At 44.9% G+C, this 16,139-nt stretch overlaps 1 protein-coding gene across 3 annotated transcripts in view; it reads right to left on the bottom strand.

Moving 5' to 3' along the window:
* Positions 1-16,139, bottom strand: part of CDK8 (cyclin dependent kinase 8) — a 183,330-nt gene that overhangs the window by 157,778 nt on the left and 9,413 nt on the right. The window contains exon 1 of one of the 3 annotated variants that reach the window (XM_039531606.1): positions 10,395-10,888. The exons of 1 other annotated variant lie outside the window; for it this stretch is intronic. In XM_039531606.1, the coding sequence (XP_039387540.1) occupies positions 10,395-10,522 (128 nt within the window). In that variant the 5' untranslated portion in view covers positions 10,523-10,888. Of the gene's footprint in view, positions 1-10,394; positions 10,889-16,139 lie in introns of those variants that run through there. One more of the 3 variants, XM_039531599.1, reaches the window with a different exon arrangement.

The following is a 16,139-nucleotide window of genomic DNA, read 5'->3' as shown; positions in this document are numbered from 1 at the left end:
TCATTGCAGTGGCTGAGCAACTTCCACATAAATTCAATAGCAACAGTCAAGTTCCCAGTAGATTTCCTGGAGTCTCTGTCATTTTACCCTTACAAAGGAAAAGTATCTGTTTGGGATAGGGCTTATTTTTAATTTTGTAGCTGGGGTGTGTGTGTGTGTGTGTGTGTGTGAAGGTTGGTAGGGATTTATTGGGTAGAAGGGAGTGTCATTCTTATTGTAGAAAGGCTTTTTCAAAGAGATTTTGCAGCATTTCCTGAAGATTGTCAGACACTGGATTCACCTGAACGCCTCTGGAAGTTTCTTCCAAAGCCACAGTTCCCTCACCTGAGAAAGTTTTATCCCCAGCTCTCGGGAGTTTTGTCCTGGGCTTTAAAAACTGCATCATCCTAGAGGAGCACAGCTGTTGCAGAGGTTCATAAATCAAAATTCTATCTTTGATGTAGCTGGGGCTGGATCCATTAATTGCTCTGACAACTAAAACCAAAGCCTTAAACTAGTAACAAAAGCTGACTGGGAGCCAGTGGAGGAACTTGAGCATAGGCCTCATATGCTCTCAGCAGCATAAACCATGGAGAAGGTGGGCATTTGCATCCTCTATCAGCTGAAGCCTGTGCTTCGTCCTTACATTCAGCTTCAGATACAGCTAATTTCCATAGATGATGAACACATGGATCACCGAGGCTCGCTCCTCAATGAGAGGAAGGAGCAAGGTTTCCTAGCAACCTGGTGATGGAAAAAAGGCATTTTTAATAGATATTGATGCTACCTGGTCACTTACACTTAGTGAGGAGTGTCAAACAGGACCTCGAGGCTTCACACCACTTTGACAATTGGGAGTTGTATGCCTTCAGTGGAAGTTGGAGACATCTCAGCTAGTTCGTCAAAGCATTTCCTCTTTCCAATCAGCATCACTTCAGTCTTGCCCAAATTCAGCTTGATTTCTTATAAGCATTCTGACATTTTAATAGTGGCTGTGGTTGCATCAGTCGAGAATCACCAGCATACTGTTGGCAGCAGAGCTTATGGAGTCTCACTTTCACAGTGGTCTTATATAGCTATTGAAGAGAAATAGGGATAGTATGGATCCCTACAGGATCCCACAGATGAGAGCCTTCAGAGAGGAGCTACTACCCAACACTACTTTGAGTTCTTCTGGAAAGAGCCAATTGGATCCACTGTAGGACTGGGCCATCTACTCCTGCTAAATCATATAGGTGGGTTAGCAGCATCTTGTGGTCTACTGTGCCAAAAGCTGCAGAGAAGTTTAAGCAGTACAAGAGTGGAGATCCTGCAAGTGTCCGTGGTCATAAGGAGATATTTTTCTTGCCAATAGAGCGGTCTCTGTGCTGTGCCCTGCCCCATATGTGAGGCATCCAGGATGTCAGCTGATGTCACAACACATGCTGGAGTTTGATGGTCGCTACCTTCTCTGCTACTAAGCTGTAGAAGCACTAAACTGCTTAACCACGGTTACAGTTGTGTACTTTGGCCTTGACAAATACATCTCCACATCACAGTGCCCCAAAAAGTTGTTTTATACACAATCAGGATGGTGATTAAAAAAAATCATATGAAACAAAAGCCAATGTTCAAGAACTGCATCTGTTACAATATTCCCACCATCAGATCAACAAAACTCTAAATTATTAAATAAAAGTTTAGAGAGCAACCTTTAGTAGATTTTGAAGTATAAAGAACAAGAATACACCAAACCCCTGTTAATGAAATAGAATGCTCATCTATCACTTGACCTAGAATACCAGGCAGCAACAAGGGGATTGTTGATGTCTTCCTAGCAAACTTTGTCTATTATTTCCCACAGGAGAATCTGGTCACTGTGGTCAATGCATCTGTCACTTCCAGACTAGATTACTCAACTTAATGCATCTGGAACATAAAGTAAAAATGGGTACTTGAGGCTCTTGTTGAACACATCATCCCCGTACTCCTCTCTCTATGCTGGCTTCCATTACCAGATGAAGGCCTTGATCATGAACTTCAAACCAGGAACAAGCTGCATCAACAGTCTCTTCACCTATACATGAAGCATTCATAGTGGAATGACAGGACTATGTTTGTGTCCCTCCATCTCAAGGGCTGAAGGTCATCTGAGGAGGTCAAAGGAAACAGCCCCAGAGAATGGGGTGTGACTGCAGCAGCAGAGTTTGGGGTGTTCCAAAAGGACTCAACAGCAACAGGGACTGAAAAAGCCATGTTTCTTGGATACCCAGTTTTATTAAACTCTAGTTTTAAAAAAACTCCCTAGTCCAGAAGTAATATTCAAACGTACTGCTGTACTCCTCTGGGACAACAAACCAAAAAGGCCAAAATGAACCACACGAGGGACAAAGATACAAATTCTTGGTAAGGAAGCTAGGCTGTAAGCAAGTTTCTAGAGAGGATCAGACTAATCCAGAGAGAGTGCCTTTGGACCCTCCTTGAAAAAAAAAAAAAAAAAAAAACCCTGTAAACAGAATAAATGGGGTGAGAGGATGTGAGGAAGAAGTATATCATGAGCACAGCCTCTTACCGGAGAGCAGAGGGCTCCATGAAATATACTAGGATCCTAACTCACTCCTAACTCACAGGAGTTATAAATGCTGCAGGTTTGCCTGCTGACTTTGTAACTTCCATGCATTGTTTGCAATTTGTAATTTGCGGAGCCTCAACTGCTCCAGTTCAGCAATTACAGATGCTGTGTGTGAAGCATCTAACTGAAAAATCAACCTCTTTTCTAGCAGTTTGTGTAAAAATACTTGTTCATTGCCATTAACAATTATACTTCAAAATAAATCTTCACCTTCCTGGTACAGCTGGAAGATTAAGCTAAACAAATTCAGACTGGAAATAAGGAGCAAATTTATGGCAGTGAGGACAAGTAACCTTCTCTACATCATTCATTCATTTTTATTATGTCCCCTCATTCATCACTTTTCTAATGGTAAACAATCTCAATCTTTTCACTCTTTTATACAAGAGGTTTTTTTTCCATGCCTTCCAACATTCCTGCTCTTCTCTGCACTCCCTCTAGTTCCCCAATATCCTTTTTGAGATGGGATGGCTACTACTGCACACAGTATTACAAATGAGGCCAAACCATTGGTTTATACAAATAATAAGAAATACTTCATATTATTCACCATCTCATTCCTTATGCAATTCTTACAGACCTCCATGAAGAAGTTTTATATTGGATTTGATTGGGTGACAGGAAACAATTGGTAATATTTTCAAAGTCTGATGTACCCAGATGAGATACTCTCTTTTCAACTTTAGTTAACACCCCTAAGATAAATGACACCTAAATCATGCTGGAAGTTATAGCTGCTGAAACTTTATTACAAAACAACAATCTTTGTTCGGGGAGGGGGAGGGAGAGAGTAGCATGGCAAGTCCTAACTTAGAACAATGATTAAGAAAATATTAGGTTGCTTAACTCCACTCACCACATATATCTCTCTTCCCCAAAAAGAGAGGAATAAAGAAAGCAGTTTTTGCTTTATTTCAAGACTGCCTTCAATGGATTTCATTGCTGTTACACTTAAATAGGTAATTACTACATGTAGCCTAATGGCTATACTTCATAGTTTTCTATTCTTACTCTAATCATAAACAAATTTTCTCTTTGTAAATTGATTATTTAGAAACATTTTCACTAAGTGCTACATAAACATAATTGTGCCTTGCCACACAGAATAGGCTTTCAGAAATTTTCAGGGTCCTGAGAGAGACATACATATACTATAAGCGCCTAAAAAAATTGAGGAAAAGGAGGGGAAAAACAGAGTTTAATTCAAGCAGGCAGAATTCCAGCAGCAGAATGAGGGCTAACCAGTTTATTGCTCTAAATGCAGAATGTATGATTTTCTGCCTTGTGGACATGAGTTCATTTGGGGCAAGTAGCTCATGACCCTCAGAGTCTGAGTACGGGCTCTTGAGACCAGAGTAGCTGAATTGCAGGAGTTCAGGAGGATGAAAGCCTTAAGGAAAGAGAACATCAAGCTGGCGCAGAGGAAAGCAATTCCGTAGTTGGAACCCTCCTTCCAGATGATGTCACGGTAACCTCTCACACTGAAAATACCTGTCCGAGGGAGGGAACCCCAGTTATTAGGAAGAGACAGGCAGTAATAACGGGGGATTTGATTATTAGAAATATAGATAGTTGGGTTTGTGATAACCAGGAGAACTGCATGGTGAATTGCCTACCAGGTGCAAAGACTGTGGACCTCTTGAAACATCTAGACAGATATGCAACGCTGGGGAGGATTGGTGGTCATGGTAAACATAGGTAACAGTGACATGGGGAAAGGCAGAAGAGAGGTCCTAGACACCAAATTCAGGCAGTTAGGAAAGGGCTTAAAGTCCAGGACCCCCATGGAAGCATTCTCTCAAATACTTCCAGTTACACGCACCGGGCCACATACCCTGCAGTTCTGCCTCTCTCAATGTGTGGATGAGATGGTGGTGTTTGGAGGAGGGATTTAGGTTTATTAGGAACTAGGAACACTTTTGGAAAAGGAGGAGCCTGCATCGCTTCCTATGTACTTCGTACCAGATTATACCTAATTTATGAAGTTTAAAATTTTGGTGTCTTGAAGTTTGATCCCCAATTTAGCAATCAAATGCCCCCATGCCTCCCATCCCAATATTTGTAATTTAAACAGTTACAAATAACATGTTATTTTGATATTTCTGCTAATGTCTTAACAGAGAAACAATTAATATTTACATTTGAATTGCTATCACTGGATTTCAGAGTTAACAAAAACATAATTGGGACAGTTCACACTTGCCTTGCAACTGTTTGTAGCTTCAAAAATTCAGGAAGACAACCCTGTTTTGGTTTATATTCAGAAGAGTCCTTGCAGCCATGAAGGCTGCAAACTTATTTTTTAATATGAAAAATTTAAATTCTGAGTACAATTTTGCAGCAGACAATGGATTCCATGGCATATTTGGAATTCTGGCTGTACCACCATAGACTGTTATTCAGATGATCTCAAACTAAGCAGGTTCAGGTTGTGTCAGTACTTATGTAACAAACCTCCATGGAATTAGATGCTGGTGATTCGGTAAATGATAATCTCTTGACTGACTCAGTCCTGAACAAAAGCCCTCACACATTATACCAGAGGGCAAAGCACAGCTGGAGTAGCTGTCTCTGGGATGTGGCATAAAACCTAACATGACCTTATCAAGTCACTAGAGAGCCCATGACACTTTTCAGAGAGTAGAAAAGTTCAGCATTTCGTTAGGACACCAAGGTTATTACATTCTGCCTACCAAAAAAATATTCCCTTGACCCAGATCCAACTAGATTTTTATTTTATAATTCCTTTCCTATGGTTGAGATATATTGCTGTTTAAACCGTTATATTTCACCTCAGAGGTGACTGTGAAAGCGGTCAGTGAGAATGATTGGTGAAGCAACTGTCATAGCATTTTAGAAGAAAGGTGCCCTAAATATAACAGATTATTATTGCTACTACCAGACTGATGTAAAAAAATCCAGCCAGAGCCTTCAAATGTATAGTATCATATGTTGGCTTATTAAAATTAGTTCTGTTTAATGTGTTCCTGCTGTTTTTATAAAGTACTTACTCGTGAAAATACTGGGCATCCATATGCAGAGAACTTAAGACATCTAAAAAAAAAAATCTGTTCCCAAATATTTAGTTTTCTTAGTTTCAGAAAATGCCCAGAGTTAAAAATACTGAGATTCTTACAATTGCACATTTATGCCAGTAAAACAATGTTCCTTTTATTAAGTTAATACAACAAAAGTCATATTTCATATTTAAATTAATCCCTGCCTCTCCCGAATCCCAGCAAAGAAGAACACCGATTACACATTGGTTTGAATATTTATAATTGTACCATGTGATAGGCAACTAAACCAAATCAATGAGCCACTTCAAAGGTGCTTTTTTTTTTTTTTTTGAGAGGGAGAAGGGAGGAAAAATGTATAAAGCAATACGTCAAATACCTTTATATTTTTCTTCTGAGGACTGAGAATTTCAAAGTATAAACAGTCACGAAGAAAATCCTCTTTTAAAGATCATGTTTGAATAAAATTAGCTAGACTTTTTTTTAAATGCACATTTATTCTGAGTCATATTTCAGGACAAATGTAATTAGACAAATGATATTACAGCCAGCAGTAACTTCAGACAGTAATCTCTTAAATGTCATCACACAGATTGATGATTCTGCTGAAAATACTACTTTTAAAACATGTATCACAAATAGTATCAAATTTTAAATTTCCTATCACTGCAGAGGTCCAATATCCTTAAAGACTACAAAAAAAATTCCAAAGTAAACATAGAAGCTAGTTACAATTACCCTTCAACACCTGAGGCTCTGTTCTTGAGGCTACAGACTGGCATTCCTTTTGAAAATATCAATGAAAAGAACACACACCACCAACTTGAGAAATGTTTGCTAAACAATACATATCCAAAACATAGAATCATAGAATCTCAGGGTTGGAAGGGACCTCAGGAGGTCATCTAGTCCAACCCCCTGCTCAAAGCAGGACCAAACCCAACTAAATCATCCCAGCCAGGGCTTTGTCAAGCCTGACCTTAAAAACCTCTAAGGAAGGAGATTCCACCACCTCCCTAGGTAACCCATTCCAGTTCTTCACCACCCTCCTAGTGAAAAACTTTTTCCTAATGTCCAACCTAAACCTCCCCCTCTGCAACTTGAGACCATTACTCCTTGTTCTGTCATCTTCTACCACTGAGAACAGTCTAGATCCATCCTCTTTGGAACCCCCTTTCAGGTAGTTGAAAGCAGCTATCAAATCCCCCCTCATTCTTCTCTTCTGCAGACTAAACAATCCCACTTCCCTCAGCCTCTCCTCATAAGTCATGTGCTCCAGCCCCCTAATCATTTTTGTTGCCCTCCGCTGGACTCTCTCCAATTTATCCACATCCTTCTTGTAGTGTGGGGCCCAAAACTGGACACAGTACTCCAAATGAGGCCTCACCAGTGCTGAATAGAGGGGAATGATCACATCCCTCGATCTGCTGGAAATGCCCCTACTTATACAACCCAAAATGCCATTAGCCTTCTTGGCAACAAGGGCACACTGTTGACTCATATTCAGCTTTTCGTCCACCATAACCCCTAGGTCCTTTTCTGCAGAACTGCTGCCCAGCCATTCGGTCCCTAGTCTGTAGCAGTGCATGGGATTCTTCCCTCCTAAGTGCAGGACTCTGCACTTGCCCTTGTTGAACCTCATCATATTTCTTTTGGCCCAATCCTCTAATTTGTCTAGGGTCCCTACCCTCCAGCGTATCAACCACTCCTCCCAGTTTAGTGTCATCTGCAAACTTGCTAAGGGTGCAGTCCACACCATCCTCCAGATCGTTAATGAAGATATTGAACAAAACCGGCCCCAGCACCGACCCTTGGGGCACTCCACTTGATACCGGCTGCCAACTAGACATGGAACCATTGATCACTACCCGTTGAGCCCGACCATCTAGCCAGTTTTCTATCCACCTTACCGTCCATTCATCCAGCCCATACTTCTTTAACTTGGTGGCAAGAATACTGTGGGAGGCTGTATCAAAAGCTTTGCTAAAGTCCAGAAATAGCACATCCGCTGCTTTCCCCTCATCCACAGTTGAGCAGCACTTCATTAAAACTTTGTTAAATAATTTTCACCTATATTTCCACTACAGCTGTCAAGATTTTGCATTGTTTCTGGATTTGAATGTTTCCAAATCATCTTCTAGTAAAATTTTCACCACGTATTCCTAGGCTCTAATGCTTAACTTTACTGAAGTCAACAGTTACTCATCTTAGTAACATTAAGCAAGTGCACATTTAGAGGATTAGGGACATAAGGGTCAGGAGGATCAGACTCTATTTCCAAAGTCCAGTAAGACAAATGCCACAAGAAAGGATTGTTTTTGCGAGTAATATGGAGTTGCAGGATCAGACTTTTAATCTAAAAAATAAATAAATAACCAACGTATTAGGTGGTCCACACCAGAAAACAAAACAGATACTGTAATGATTATGCCAAGGTCGTTTTAAGCATGCTTAAAATTCTCTTTAAAATTAAATATTAAAGAGAGTAAGCAGTTTCCCTTACATAAAGTTCTCTATGTAATAATGACATTAGGATGACCAGATGTCCCGATTTTATAGGGACAGTCCTGATATTTGGGGCTTTTTCTTATATAGGTGCCAATTACCCCTCACCCTCGTCCCGATTTTTCACACTTGCTCTCTGGTCACCCTAAATGACATTAGCATTCAGATGAGGATACAAGTACATAAAACCAAGCCTAATAAATTTTCACCCATAACTGGCAAGCAAGTTTTTTATCAGTTAGTTTATTGAATATAAAAACATTGCCATTTTAAATGGTTAAAATGCACCATCATAATATTCATGGGAAAATTACCAGTGACAGACTAATAAAAAGTTATCCCAAGGTGGTGGAGGAAGGGAAAGAGAAAATCAGAGATGAGAATTAAGATAAAGGGAACAACCCAAACATTGCTAAAATTTAGGGGAACAGTGAGAATACTGAGCTCTGCAGTTCCCATATCTCCTGCTCCCCACTTCCTACTGCTGTGCTATTGAAAAAGTGATGTTTTGCTATGGATTAATAAATCTAAATGATAGTTTGCCATATGTATTCTTTCAACAATTTTTTACAGATCACTCTATTTTCCTGTACCTCCATCTTCCAAAAACTGTACTATGAATTGGCCATAAAAATAGATCTTCAAAAATCTTTTAAAACCCTTCAGAGACTAAGATTTCAATCATAGGAGCAACCAGCAAAAACACTCAAAATGGTGACTAGCAATAATAAATCAGACACAAACCCACCATGAAAATTAAATCCAATCCCGCAAAAAAGATGGTAGCAGACTAAGGCTTTTCTAATGCACCCCTGAGCCTCTCCCTGCACCCCAACCCCCTGCCCTGATCCCCCTCCAAACCCCCTCCAATGTACAGCCATTTACCCAGAAGTAAAGACCTTAAAGTTTATATGGATTTTTTTTCACCCAAAGAAAATTTTCCACTCAAAAGCTGCTAGTACTAACATGAGACACCAGCATTAAGGTTAGGAGAAAGTGTATTTTCATCTGTGAGTGTTCCTAACAATGACAGATCGAGACAAACAGAGTAAGAAACAAGGAGATGGTTAAGGCTAAAGGAAAAAGAGATACAGCCACAGAGGGAGAGAGCAAGGGGAAACAATATTAAGGGTGCAAGGCAGAGAAGAGGGGATAGGGCACACAAACAGAGGGTTACTGGATATGGAAGTCATGAGGGAATATCGGTGTGGGGGACAATATGACAGGGACAGTGAGGCAGCATGGGCTGGAGGCAGTGGAGGAAAGGGTATAGAGGAGCAAAATGTGATAGGACAGTGTATGGAAGGGCACAGTTCAGGGAGCTGGACTGGAGTCCAATGAACTGGGGGCAGAAAGGCAACATGGGACTCGGACAGGACACAGATGGAAGGGGGGGCAATGAAGCAGGGCACTGACATAGCCAGGGGAAGGCGATGGGGGTGGGGGTGAGGTAGCCAGTACAGGGACGGGGAGGTGACAGGGGACAATAAGGCAGGAATGTCAGAGGCAGGGTGCAGACACATGGGATGACAAGGGGGGCAATGAGGCAGGAAAGACGGGGGTAGGCTCCAGACACACAAGAGTTGGCGGGGAATAATACAGCAGCAGAGATGGGGAAAGGCACAGACACAGGAGAGGTGGCAGGGGTCAATGAGGCAACAGGAACGAGGCAGGGCACAGACACTGGGGAGGTGGCAGCAGGGGGATAATATGGCAGTAGGGACGAGACAAGGCACAAGAATGCGGCGGGGGTCAATGAGGCGGCAGGCCGGAGACGCGGAGGGGTAACACGACAGCAAGGCCAGGGCAGTGCGCAGAAACAGGGCGGGAGATAACACGGCAGCAGGAGCGTGGCAGGACGCAGACGATGTGGCGGGGAGGGGGTCAATGAGGCAGCAGGGCCGGGGCAGGGCGCAGACACAGGGTGGAGAGGGGGAGGTAACACGGCAGCAGGAGCGGGGCAGGACGCAGACGATGTGGCGGGGAGGGGGTCAATGAGGCAGCAGGGCCGGGGCAGGGCGCAGACACAGGGTGGAGAGGAGGAGGTAACACGGCAGCAGGAGCGGGGCAGGACGCAGACGATGTGGCGGGGAGGGGGGTAATCCGGCAGAAAGGACGGGGCAGGACTCAGACACAGGGCAAAAGGCCGGGAGTTAATAAGGCATCAGGGCCGGGGCAGGAAGGCCAGCAGGAGGCGGGCTGGGGGCGGCAGGCACGGCCCGGGGGAATGACACGAACCAGGGGGCCGGGGCTGACCCACGGGGAGCCCCCTCCTCACTCACCCGTCTTTCCGCTTGGCTTTGTAGACGTGCCCGTAGGTGCCTCTCCCGACCTTGCAGCCCTCGTACTCGAACAGGTCCTCCACCCGCTCGCGCTCCCCGGTCAGCTTCACCTTGAAGTCATAGTCCATCTTCAGCGCCCGCCGCCGGGACCGGCCGCCTCACAGCCCGCCGCGCCGCCGGGACCAGGGAGGAGGAGGCCCCGCACCAGCGATACGGACCATCCAGGGGGAAGCCGGCGGGCGCGAGGGCTGCTCCTTCCCCTCTCTCGCCCCGTCTCCTGCCGCTCCCTCCCCGCCTCAGCCAGGCAACGGCACAACAGCCGGTATTTCGCCCGGAATACGGCAGCCCGGCTTCACCGCACTGTTGAAAAAGCGTCGCAAGCCGCTCTCACAGCGACACCTCCCCAGCAGCAGCGACTAACGCACCACGTGGAATCTAGCCGGCTGAGAGCGCCCAGTCCAGCTCCGGGCCCGGCATGCATTGCGCCGGGGGGGAGGGGGCGGAGGAGGGGGTTTGCATGCTGGGAGTTGTAGTACATAATTTTAAATGCCTCGCTTCACATGCTGGGAGTTGTAGGGGGTGGGGGTGGAGTTATATCAGGAGACGTAATTGGAGTGGGGAGGAGCCAGGGCAGATCAATGTGTAGTGCTGGGGCCTTATTTTGGAGAGCAGCGGAGCAGTGCATGGTGGGCTGTACTTTGGAATGGCAGGGGTGAGGTCACAGCTGGAGTATTGTGTCCAGTTTTGCCCCCACCACAGAAAGGATGTGGACAAATTGGAGAGTCCAGCAAAGGGCAACAAAAATTATTCGGGGGCTGGGGCACTTGACTTATGAAGAGAAGCTGAGGGAACTGGGATTTTTCAGTCTAGAGAAGAGTAAGGGTGGATTTGATAGCAGTCTTCAATTACCTGAGGGGGGGGGTCCAAAGAGGATGGAGCTCAGCTGTTCTCAGTCGGGGCAGATGACAGAACAAGGAGCAATGGTCTCAAGTTGCAGTGGGGGAGATCTAGGTTGGAGATTAGGAAACATTATTTCACTAGGAGGGTGGTGGAGCACTGGAATGGGTTACCTAGGGAGGTGGTGGAATCTCCATCCTTAGAGGTTTTTAAGGCCTGGCTTGACAAAGCCCTGGCTGGGATGATTTAGTTGGCGTTGGGCCTGTTTTGAGATGGGGGATTGGACTAGATGACCTTCTGAGGTTTCATCCAACCCTAATTATCTATGATTCTAAAGGGGGGTTGTAGTGGGGTGCTGTATACTGGTGACTGTAGTTTGGAGGGTGGGGCCTTGCATGCTGGGGGATGAGGACTGTAGCTCACAGGGGGAAGGGTTCATGCGCAGGTGTGCATGCCAGAGGCTGTAGTTTGGAAGGTGGGTCACAGTGAGGTGCTGAACGCTTAAGGCTGTAGACTAAGAGCCAAGCTCAAAGTGTCTCAGACATGTAGGTAGTGCGCTGAAGTCTTGAGAGTGTAATCAAGCATTGGAGTGTAGGAGTCATAGTCAGCAGGTCCTTGCTGGCCTGGCAGCCTCTTGTGACTCACTGAGCCATGACATGTGGGGCACAGCACTCCTCTGGCAGAACCCAGGCCAGTGGAGTGTGGGCTGGGCAGTAATACCCACATGCACTCCCCATTTTTATTGGGAGCTGTGATCTGCAAGGCAGCGTCTATGGGGCCTTAGATATGGGGAAGAAGGTCTGCAGATTCAGGTTTGTGGATACTGTGGGATTTGGTGGGTGGGGCCTTTCCTAGTTTGCCTCCCTTTAAGGTTTGGGGAAGGGTCTGTAAGGAATTGGAGGAGCACTGCAGGCTAGGGACAATAGGACTGCCCATGAATTATGTTATGTGCAGGATTGGGCTCTAAGGACTTGTCTTCACTGCAAAATTAGATTGTGTTAGAGCACAACTTTGAGGAGTCATCTTAACTAGCATGATATCATATTTAACATTGTCAGCTTAGTTATGGTTATCTACCCTGGACCAGCTGGGAAGATGTCAAACAAGACAGTTACTGTCTATATTAACCATGAAGTCACATTTAACATTTTCATTCATACAATTCCTCAAGGTTGTATTCTAACACAACCTAAGTTTTTTAGTGAAGACAACCCCTCTGTGTAAATGCATAGGTAAATTTGGACCACAGTCTCTATGGTTTCAACCAAAAAATGCAGCAGTATGCTCAGGGCCGTCCCCAGCTATTCTGCAGGGGGAACCACCTCCCAGCACTCACTGGCCGCACAGCTGGGCCTGGGCTGCTGCACTTCCGGCCACTGGTAAGTGCAGGCTCAGCCCTGCTGCAGTCCTCGGGGTGGGAAGAGATGGAGCAGGGTGTGGGCTTTGGGGAAGGGGTGGAGTGGCAGAGGCCAGAGGGAAGAGGCGGAGCAGGGGCTGGAGCAGCACACAGCTGTGCAGAGCACCAGGAAATTTGGTGCCCTACGCAACTGCGTACTTTGCGTATGGGTAAGGACAGCCCTGAGTATGCTTAATGGTAAATGTGTGCCGTTTTGGCCAATGAAGGGCCATTTCCCAATTCCTTTACTCATGCTGAATAGAAATTTACTTCACAAATAATCCCGTCAAAGCCAGTAGAATGAGATGCTATGTAAATTCAGTAATGATATCAGAATGTGGCAAATAGGTACTAGAACTAGACTAGCCACTCTTCTGGCATTTCTACTGGTCATGCATATAATACTGTTCCCCCACATTTCATGTTCAGTGTACTGTGTTGGTTATAATGCATTTTGAAGTATGTAACTCAAGAGTTAAAAACAAAAATCAATTAGACACCATTGGAGTCCATCCTTCTTAAAAAAGTCACTAGATTTTCTGGAACCTTTTGAAATCCTTGATTTTTAAGTTATCCACACAAAGATGGGTTTCTGAAAACTAAGGAGCTGTGAAAGGAGACAAGAGTTAGGGCAGCTCTACACTTAAAAAGCTGCAGCAGCGCAGCTGCACCAGCGTAGCACTTTACTGAAGATGTTACTACATTGAGAGCTCACATCAGCACAGTTGATCTGGAGGTCGATTTAGTGGGTCTGGTGAAGACCTGCCAAGTTGACAGCAGATCGCTGTCCAGTCAATCCCTGTACTCTACCCCAATGAGAAGAGTAAGGTAAGTTGATGGGAGAGTTTCTCCTGTCGACCCCCCACAGTCGAGACCCTGTGGTAACTTGACCTAAGGTATTCACATAGCTGGAGTTGCATAGCATAAGTTGACTTATGCTATGTCTACACTACTGAAGTCAGTCAGAAGTACTGAAACAAGAAGCAACTGCAGTGCCACACTTGGCAAGAAGAGGTGTGATAAGACAGGTACATCCTGTGACATTGCATTAAAAAAAAAAGCACTGCTTCTCATAGACTTTAAGGCAGGGGTGGGCAAACGATGGCCTGATCCAGCCCGCCAGCTGTTTTAAGCTGGCCCTTGAGCTCCCCCTAGGGAGCGGGGTCTGGGGCTTGCCCCGCTCCAGCAGGGGAGCAGGGTCTGGGGCCGCTCCACACCGCTTCCGGAAGCGGCAGCATGGCCCTGCTGCGGCTCCTATGTGTAGGGACAGTCAGGGGCTCTGCTCTGCATGCTGTCCCTGCCCAAGCGCCATCCCCGGAGCGCCCACTAGCTAGGAACTGCAGCCAATGGGAGCTGCAGGAACAGTGCCTACAGATGGGGCAGCTCACAGAGCTGCCTGGCCGTAGCTCCACGTAGGAGCCAGAGTGGGGACATGGCTGCTGCTACTGGGAGCAGCTTGAGGTAAGCGCTGCCCAGAGCCTGTACCCCTGAGCCTCTCCCTGCACCCCAACCCCCTGCCCTGATCCCCCTCCAAACCCTTGGTCCCAGCCCAGAGCACCTTCCTACACCCCAACCTCCTCATCCCCAGCCCCACCCCAGAGCCTGCATCCCCAGCCAGAGCCTGCACCCTACTCCCCCTGCCCCAGCCTGGAGCTCCCTCCCACACCCTGAGCTCCTCATATCTGGCCTCAACCCAGAGCCTGACCCCCTCCCACACCCCAACCCCAATTTTGCGAGCATTTATGGCTTGCCATACAATTTCTATTCCTAGATGTGGCCCTTGGGCCAAAAAGTTTGCCCACCCCTGCGTGTACCAGAGGTGGCCGTAAAGATTTGCCCATCTCTCTGGCTTGTCAAATATTTACCATGCTAATTATCTGGGTGCAAAGTAAATCAAGTCAAATGGCAAGCCAGTGGCAGGACTGGGAATATAATCCACATCTCCTTCCTCTCACATTAAATTAAGCATTTTTAAACTTATTAAATAACTAAACTTAACAGCACAGTGAACCCTATACCGTATCCAGTGTCTCTTCCCATGCTCTCTACTCTCTTTACTAGAGTGTTCTGCTGACTTTGTAGTGATAAATACATAAGGACTAGATCATGGGTAGTCAATTAGTTTTTGTCAAGGTCCAGACTCCAGGGAAAAAAATTTTAAAAAGTTAATAAAAAAAGATTTCAGGGTCTGTTTGAAAGCTGCTGGCAGTCTGGATTTAGCTCATGATTCACCTGTGACTATTCCTGGACTAAATTGTGATCTGCTTACATTGATAAGCAGCTACTCATAAAAGTAGTCCTATTGAAGTCAGTGGGACTACTCATGTGAGTAAATACACAATCTGGCCTTAAGTGATTAAGCACCAATCCTACAAGGTGCTGTACATGCTCCACTCCTACTGACATCAGTGGAAGTTGAGGGCCCTCAGTAGATCAATTCACTCTACTTATTTGTTGGTGTATGGAAGATATTGCACTTCATATCAGATTGATGTCTGATTCTTGTCTTCATCAGCTGCTTCACATTAAGTGTAGGGTTAACTTTCTACTCCCAGAAAACCAAGCATCCTTGCCCTGCCCATGCCCTGCCCTTCTGAGGCATGGGGTGAAATCAACTGGCTTACAGTTACAGCATCTATCTACAGTTACTAGAGCAACTCCATAATTATCTGAGTTTTGCTGCCCTCTATAGACTACTTATTTTTCCAAGTGCAGTAGAACCCCTATTTTACAAACTAATTGGGGATTGAGAAGTTCATAAAATTGAACATCTCAAAATTACAACGGGCATGGCATATACATTGCAGTATGCTGCTCTCTATCACTTTCTGGAACTTCAGTAATCTTCAATGCACTGAAGGCATTGCAATGGGAAGTGGATGTCTGTTTTTCATCAATGTTCATTAGGTGACTTTTTTCCAAGTCAGGAAAAATGGTTAGTGTAACTGGTTGTTCATAATAATTAAAAATCAAGGCTCTACTGTAAAGTACTATATTGTGGAAAATATCATTACAGTAAATATCTGGGGAAAGAGTATGGATGTATTAGAGAGACAAAGTGGGTGACGTAGTGTCTTATTGGCTTAGTTTATGTTGGGGAGAGAGACAAGATTGTGCTTACACAGAGCTCTTCAGGTCACTGAAGAACTTTCAGGCTCTGAAGAAGAGTTTTGAGTAAGCCCAAAAGCTTGTTTCTCTCACCAACAGAAACTGGCCCAATAAAGGCACTACCTCACCCACTTTGTCTCTAATACCCTGGGACCAGCACAGCTACAACTCTGTTAATAACTAAAACAACTACATATGCATATTGGAAGAGAATACTGTAAATAATTTTCCTGTATTGTTGGAGAGATCAGTCTGATTAAGAAATTAATTTAAAATTGTGCAGTAAATTTGGGGATAGAACTATGATAACCAAACTAATTTTCTTAGTAGCTTTCTTTTCAATG

Source organism: Mauremys reevesii, linkage group 1 (genome assembly GCF_016161935.1).
Source record: "Mauremys reevesii isolate NIE-2019 linkage group 1, ASM1616193v1, whole genome shotgun sequence".
NCBI classification, from domain to species: Eukaryota; Metazoa; Chordata; order Testudines; family Geoemydidae; genus Mauremys; species Mauremys reevesii.
Note: the sequence above shows the minus strand (reverse complement) of the source record. Positions and strands in the feature narration are given on the sequence as shown.